At 51.5% G+C, this 7,113-nt stretch overlaps 1 protein-coding gene across 1 annotated transcript; it reads right to left on the bottom strand.

Moving 5' to 3' along the window:
* Positions 1-1,515: 1,515 nt before the first annotated feature.
* Positions 1,516-6,804, bottom strand: LOC110577299 (NADH-cytochrome b5 reductase 1). The gene is made up of 9 exons (XM_021686578.1): positions 6,761-6,804; positions 6,301-6,450; positions 6,124-6,196; positions 5,554-5,660; positions 5,191-5,320; positions 4,418-4,501; positions 3,421-3,506; positions 2,647-2,746; positions 1,516-2,302 (listed from the first exon to the last, which is right to left on the bottom strand). Exons 1-9 carry the CDS (start codon positions 6,773-6,775, stop codon positions 2,130-2,132), a joined length of 918 nt encoding a protein of 305 aa, XP_021542253.1. The 5' UTR covers positions 6,776-6,804; the 3' UTR covers positions 1,516-2,129.
* Between the last annotated feature and the right edge of the window lie 309 nt (positions 6,805-7,113).

Raw genomic sequence — 7,113 nt, 5'->3', positions numbered from 1 at the left:
GGCTCTGCCAGCCACTGACCAACTGTATGACCTTTGGTAAAATCTTAATCATAGACTCACAGGATTATCATAAGGATTAAATTATACAGATGAGTATTTAGCACAGCACCTATTACACGGCTAACTCAAAAATGTTATTCTCTTTCTCCTACTCTGAATCTTTTCCAAACTCTTCCCATCTGTACCTTGTATCTCTACTATACTATTAATCACACTGTACACTGTGTTGTAATTGTTTATTATTTGTCTATCTTACTCTAGACCAAGTTCTTTGGGGGGGGAGGTTTAAGACCAGTATTGGTCAGAATCGTATCCTTGGGAACTAGCAGTGCTTGGCAGGTGGCAGGTCCTTAATAAATGTTTGTTATGTTGAGTGAATGAGGCAGAAACCCATGTAAGACAAGGAACAGTGAGCTCTTGCGTGGGAAATTCTCTTTGTTGGGCTGCTTCACTATTTGAGCCTAACAATCCAATGCAAGATCTTTCTTTTTTTTTTTTTAAAGATTTTATTTATTTGACAGAGACAGATACAGTGAGAGAGGGAACACAAGCAGTGGGAGTGAGAGAGGGAGAAGCAGGCTTCCTGCGGAGCAGGGAGCCCGATGCGGGGCTCGATCCCAGGACCCTGGGATCATGACCTGAGCTGAAGGCAGACGCTTAACGACTGAGCCACCCAGGCGCCCCAAGATCTTTCTTTTTGGAGGTGAGGTGGCCAAGTGTGTCTCACAGAGCACAGTGGCATACACATACTAGCTGATCAAGAAATGTTTGATGGAATACTAGTAACAGTATTTATTGATGACTCTGCTGTACGGAGGGGTGAATTTTGCAGGCCCCACAAGCCTTTCTTTTGGGGCCCCAGGGAAAGCAACACATAGTTCCATGCAGGGAAGCAATGTTGACCTTCCTCCTAAGATTGATTCACTGTTCTGTCCCAATGGGACTAGCAAAGAAGATCTGAGGAAGCTGCCCTAGTCCAACCCTGGGAGAAGGGTGTGAATTATCATAGCAGAGGTGAAGGGCAGTCAGGATAGATGGGCCTGGGGGAGGCCAACTCTCTCTAGGCACCAACAAGTCTGGCTGGGGCTGGTGGTGATATCAGGTTACTATTTAAAGGAGAAAGTTTCTCTTCCAAACAGAAAGACAATACTTTAGTTGGTTTGCCAGGTACCCTGAAGTAGAAGCATGGTGAAGGAAGGGCCAAGAGAAGGCAGGGAAAGAGTGGCCAAACCAAGGGACCACTGTGATCATACCTGGGTTCAAAAAGCATCCCCTCCAACTTGTGTTCTCCCCCACCCTTAAAAGCCTCCGGGGAGAAGTTGAGCTTCTGGCTCTGCTGAGGCAGCTGTTAAGTGATCCCTGAGTTTGGTGGCAGGTCGTATTTCAGCACATGGCCCTAGCGCTCAAAGGTTCTCTGGAAGGCCTGGGAGAAATTCTGTGTTGGGAAATGCTTCCTCCCAGGATTCCCAGGTGCGAAAAGCCTTAGAAACAAACACAACAACCCCTTAGGTATAACACAGGGGCCTGAGCCCCGTTTATTTGCACAGCCAGAGGTTTCTGCCACAAGCAGCTGTCTTAGATTGTGGGTGGCCATCTCCTTCCAACCGGGGCTGGGGCAGGGAGAGACAGATTCCCTTCTCTGAGGTCTAAAGAAATCCTTTTCTCCTTTCCGGCAATCTCTACGAGACATCTGTAAGGCCGCTCAACTTGCGCTCACACGTGCAGAATCTGCTTGAGGTAAGCACCAAATATTAAGTAAAACCCATGACACAGGTTGTTCCTTTCATCACAGACACCCAGTGTGATGCTATCAAGGAACTAGCTAGTGTTGGGACCAATGTACATGCTTCCTTCTTTCTGACCCGTGGAAGAAAGTGCTCCACGGGCCTGACCTGGACCTTCTATCACATGGAGATCTGGGGGGCCCCTTCCAGGAACTACTCAGCCCTGGCCCTCTTCCATGGCTACAAGGATGCTGTTCCTGCAGGTATCATCCAGATTTCGGCTCCAGAGTAAGACACGAAGGCTGATACTGTCAGGAAAGGAATCTAGGGCTTATAGCGTTTGAGTACTGACTGAGGACAATTGCAGGGAACAGGACCAGGAAACAGGACCAAGGAGCAGGATGCTCAGTAGGTGAATCGCATCTTTTGTGAGTAGCCCAGTTTGTCCAGGTTGGGATGGCAGGCCAGCTGCACCATCGGGGGTGGTCCACAGAGCAGCAGCAGTGCGTCGTCCCCTGGGGCGGGCAGGTGCTCCCGGATCATGTCGGCTGTCACAAAGCCCTTGCTGTAGGCCCAACCTGAAGTACAGAGGAGAGGAGAGACCAGACACTCCAGACTCATGCTGGCAAGGGGTCGGGTACCATAAGGTGGGGAGGGGTGAGTCCTGGGTAAAGCCTCTTGAGAAGGGATCAAGTTGTAACAGTAGCTGGGTGGGTATCCTCAGCCTGCTCCAGGTTCACAGCCAGCCCTCCCCGCCCAATGAAAACAGGAACCCGAAGGAAGGGGCCCAGGAGAGGCACTGAGTCTGTGCACTCACACTTTTGAGTTTGGCTGTGCTGGAGGGTTGGTTTCACTGAGATCAGAACCCCCCCCACCGGGGAGAAGGCCCTGATTTGCGGATGTCCAGAAATGGGGCAGGTACCTTCTGGGGGGTGATCCAGAGTGAACCAAAGTTTAAAGCGATTGGGATATCGGGCCTGCAGCTCCTCCAGGTCCTCCCGCAAGATTATGTCCTTTTCAGTCTGAAAGCGGAAGCAAAGTCTTTAGGAACCTCCTCAGGCACGCGTAAAAGAAGTTCTCTGCGGGCGCCTGGGTGGCTCAGTCGGTTAAGCGACTGCCTTCGGCTCAGGTCATGATCCTGGAGTCCCGGGATCGAGTCCCGCATCGGGCTCCCTGCTCGGCAGGGAGTCTGTTTCTCCCTCTGACCCTCCCCCCTCTCGTGCTCTCTCTTTCTCATTCTCTCTCTCAAATAAATAAATAAAATCTTTAAAAAAAAAAAAAAAAAGAAGTTCTCTGCTATAATGACTTTCCAACCAGGATGGAAATAGAAAGCTAAAGTTCTAGCAAAGAAGCAAGACATTTAGAGAGATAGCATGAGGGGAAGGAGAGGGGAGTAGCCCTTATTTACACAGTATGAGGGAATAAAGATGGAATATTTAACAAAGGAAATCCAAGGAGCAGCTTTCTACACTTAGAACTAGGTTCCTTACATGTTTTCTTTTCATTTTCCCTTAGGGGGCCAGGGAAGGATTTGGCTCAATGCTCCGTCCTCCTTGTGGCAGGAGAGGTCCTCTCCCTTGCAGGGGGGGACCTTGGGCAGAGGCCACAACGGGCACTGGACTTGCCATGCCTGCTGGGGCCACACCTCTCAGCCTCCACAACTTTGAAGACCGAGGCCTGACAAAAGTAAACCAACCTGGTTGGCAAAAAGCAGGGAGCACTGGGTTGGATCTTCAGGGTCTTTCAGGATGGCCCGGATCAGCTGTAGCATCGGGGTGATTCCTGCAAACAGACAGCTCACAATGAGATAGGATGGCCGCAGCCCCTCCCCTGTCCTCGCGCCTTAGCTGATCAACCTGTCATCTTCATTCTACACCTTTACCACTCCGCTCCACCTTCCTTTAGTACCCTAATCCTCTGTCCTCCTGTGTGGCCTGCAGCACTGACATTCCGGGACAGAGATGCCCTTGATCCCACACTCCACTTTGTATCTGGCAGGCGAATTGTGGTCATGCTCACTATTCACATAAGATCATACTGTTGAAATCCTTCTAAGGAACCAATCTCAGACTCTTCCTCTGAAAGTCTATTGGAGGCTAGGACTCAAATGTCACAGATGAGTACCTAGTGATTCAATGATGAAGGTTCAGGAACACTGGACTTGTGGGTTGAGAGCATGTGCTTTGGAACTGGACAGAGCTAGATACTAATCCTGTCTCTGGCCATTACTATTTAACCCTGTGGAGACCATTCAACCTCTCTGAACCTCCACTGTTTTCATCTGTAAAAGGGGAAGACTAATACCTACTTCATAGATATGCATGCATATAAAGTGACTAGCATCGTGTCTAATACAGAAACATCCAATATTTGTTCATTTTCTTCCTTCTCGACTCCCCTATTTCTAGCTGCTTCTCTATTCTCACCTAAAGATTATTAGATTCATTCAACTGGAGGTCTTGGGAGAGCCCACATGATTGATTTCTCTCATTCTATTAGTTAAAAAAAAATTTTTTTTTTCTTTCTACCTGATTATGATTTGTTTTTCAGATACTAGAGAGTTCTAGGCATTGCCAGGAATCCACTGATTAACAGCTTGGCTATGATTACCAAACCTTCTGAGAGTCACTTGGGTGTTTTCATGGCAACAATCAACAATGGTGGGAGAGGATGGCCCCTCAAGTGATATACACCTGTTCCGCCGGCAATCATCCCCAGTTTCTTTGCCACTTGGGGTTCTGGTGGAGATTTTTTGTTGGGCTGAATGCTAAAATTCCCTGAAAAGTCAAGTGAAGAGAGGGGTGGAAGAAAAAAGTCAACACCAGGAAATAAGAAAACAAATACAGAACTGAAAATGTGTCCCAGGCCAGTTTGGCAGCTGCTATGCAATCGGATCCCAGAGCTTGGGTGGAGGTTTGAGTTGAGCAGCCCTGACAATAATACACTTGAGGGACAATGGGGCCAGGACTATCTGTCCCATATTATTAAGTACCAGTCAGTTTAGGGTTACATAGTGAGTCATTAGCTGCCTCTGGCAGAGGGTCGCTCCCTGGTGAGGGCAACAGGCATGGAGCCAGGTGTGAATCTGTTTTCCCAAGTGGCACAGAGCAGCTCTGGAGGCTTGCTAATGCACGCAGCTGTTCCCATGGGCAGGGATGAAAGAAAGCTATCTCTGGCTATTTGAACCGCTCAGCCAGAGAAGCGAATCTCGGAGGGAGGGAAACAGAGACATGGGTTTGCTTTAGGCATGTCCACAGCAGTCATGGCTGGTGAATTCTAGTGGAGAACTGACCCCTGCGGCAAATGGAGCTGAGAAATATGCCTCTCTATCATATCAGTGCTATGTTTAAAGGAAGGGCAGCTCTGGGCCTTCTCCATGTGCACACATACAGGCATGTGCATGGCCACACTGGGCCAAGATGACTATGGGCACTGAAGAAGGCTTAGGGAGGAGAGAGGCCATTACCTTTCCCGGTGTAAGTGAGCAACCCGCTGGGCCCTCGAAACTCCACCACATCCCCAACCTTCAGGCTATTCAGGTACTGAGACATCTTCCCTCCCTCAGGAAATTTGGGGTGCACACCCTTCAGGTAGACCTGGTAGAACAGAACATACTTCATTTGGAATGTCACTAACTTCTGAGCCGCCTGCTGAATGGTCCTTCCTGAAGCTGGGGCAGGAATTACGCATGTGCCATCAGCCCCATTCCAAGTTCTTTCTTCATATGCCCAAAGGACACGTGTCTCCTGCTATCAAACAATTCTTGGAAGTTTACAATCCCAGAAAGAGAAGGATAAGGAGCTCCTGGGGCACCTTCCTACCCCCTTACCTTGATGACAAGATCCACGTAGCCTTGGTCCTCATCACTGGTGACAGGAGTGTATGGCCTGATGACCAGGCTGCCATCGATCCGGGCAGAGAGGTAGACATGTTTGCCTGGGGACCACGTGGAAAGCTACATAAGGGCTGCTTGTGGACAAGCGGCATTCCTGTTACCTTTCGAAATACTCAAGGAATTTTGAGAGAACAAGGATGTCTTGCTTCCTAGCATGGTTCCAGTGAGCTACCAGGCAGGGAGGACCCCTTTGCGCCACCAGTTGTATCCTTCATAAGCCCCCCATTGGAGAAACTCATCAATTACTACCAGGACCTTAGCAGTGGCAGGTGATCTGAGGGTCTGCCAATGAGAACAAAATTAGTGTTTGCTTGCGGGGAGGTGTAAGCAAATCCTGCAGGGAGGAGGAAGAACCGGTGAGTGTGAAGGATGTCTGGGGGCACAGAAGCCACACCCTGGAGTGGTCCGGGGGTCAGTGGTACCTCATGGATCCAGAGTTGGGTAGGGAGGGGAATCACCCTGTCAGGATACCCGGGAAAGGAGCCCACTGCACACTTTCCTTACCCACAGGCAGCCCCAGAATGTGGTGGGCGGTGGGCAGGGCAAAGCGGAACCTCTTGGTGTTGTGGCTCACAGTCTGGAGGATGGATGACACACACGTTTCACCAGGCAAGTCTGGTGCTGCAAAGTCCCTTGGGTGGATGGTCCCCCCTCTACCCAGGTCCTTCCTCCACAACTTACCGTCTTGTCTAGCAGTCGCAGCAGGTACTTCTCATTGGGGTCCAGGAGAGTGACCTTTGGGCGGCGTGACCTCCGAATCAAGTAGGAGCCCAGAGCCAGGCCGAGCAGAGTCAGCAGCCCCACCCCCAGGGAGGCCAGAAGGACTGGGCTCTGTGGGTAGAGGAGGCAGCGTGACCATCACGCTGGGGAAGAGCCCGGGGAGGGGGTGGTGACTGTCCCGTACGACCAGCCGCCCCAGGGATGGCGACCCCGAGCTCCAGCGCGAGAGCCTGTCAGGGCCAGAAGGGTAACCTGAGCAGGGTCCCGAGCCCCACTGTGCGGTACCGGGACCCCGGCATCCAGGGCGGGTGCAGCGCCCTACGGGGCGCGGTCGGCGGCGAGAGCCTCTGATCCGGAGCGGAGTGTCCAGAACCAGATGGGACGTAGTCCCCTGGTGCAGGGCACAGAGTAAGGGTCTCACCGGCTGGAAGCCCATGACCGCGCACCTCTTCCTCCGCCGCCAGGCCGGCGGACAGATCCCACAATGCGTCGCGGGGAGGGCAGGAGGCGGGGCCTGGTGAGGGCGGGGCTGGTGGGCGGAGCGGCTCTGCGCCCCACCCCTTTGTCCCAGACTTGGTGGCCAGGGGGCTCAGGAGCCCCTGGATTAATCCAAGATATTTTAAGGCCGCAGCTCCCCTCCTCCACCCCCTCCCTAGCCTTCCATCCCTGCTACTTCGCTCTGCTCACCCCGAACAAGTTGGGAGTCCCGTCAAATGTAGAACCACACCAAGGTGGGTGGGGACTGGGAATCTGAGTCTGCGAATGCTAAACAGA

This window comes from Neomonachus schauinslandi, chromosome 6 (genome assembly GCF_002201575.2).
Source record: "Neomonachus schauinslandi chromosome 6, ASM220157v2, whole genome shotgun sequence".
Classification (NCBI taxonomy): Eukaryota; Metazoa; Chordata; class Mammalia; order Carnivora; family Phocidae; genus Neomonachus; species Neomonachus schauinslandi.
Note: the sequence above shows the minus strand (reverse complement) of the source record. Positions and strands in the feature narration are given on the sequence as shown.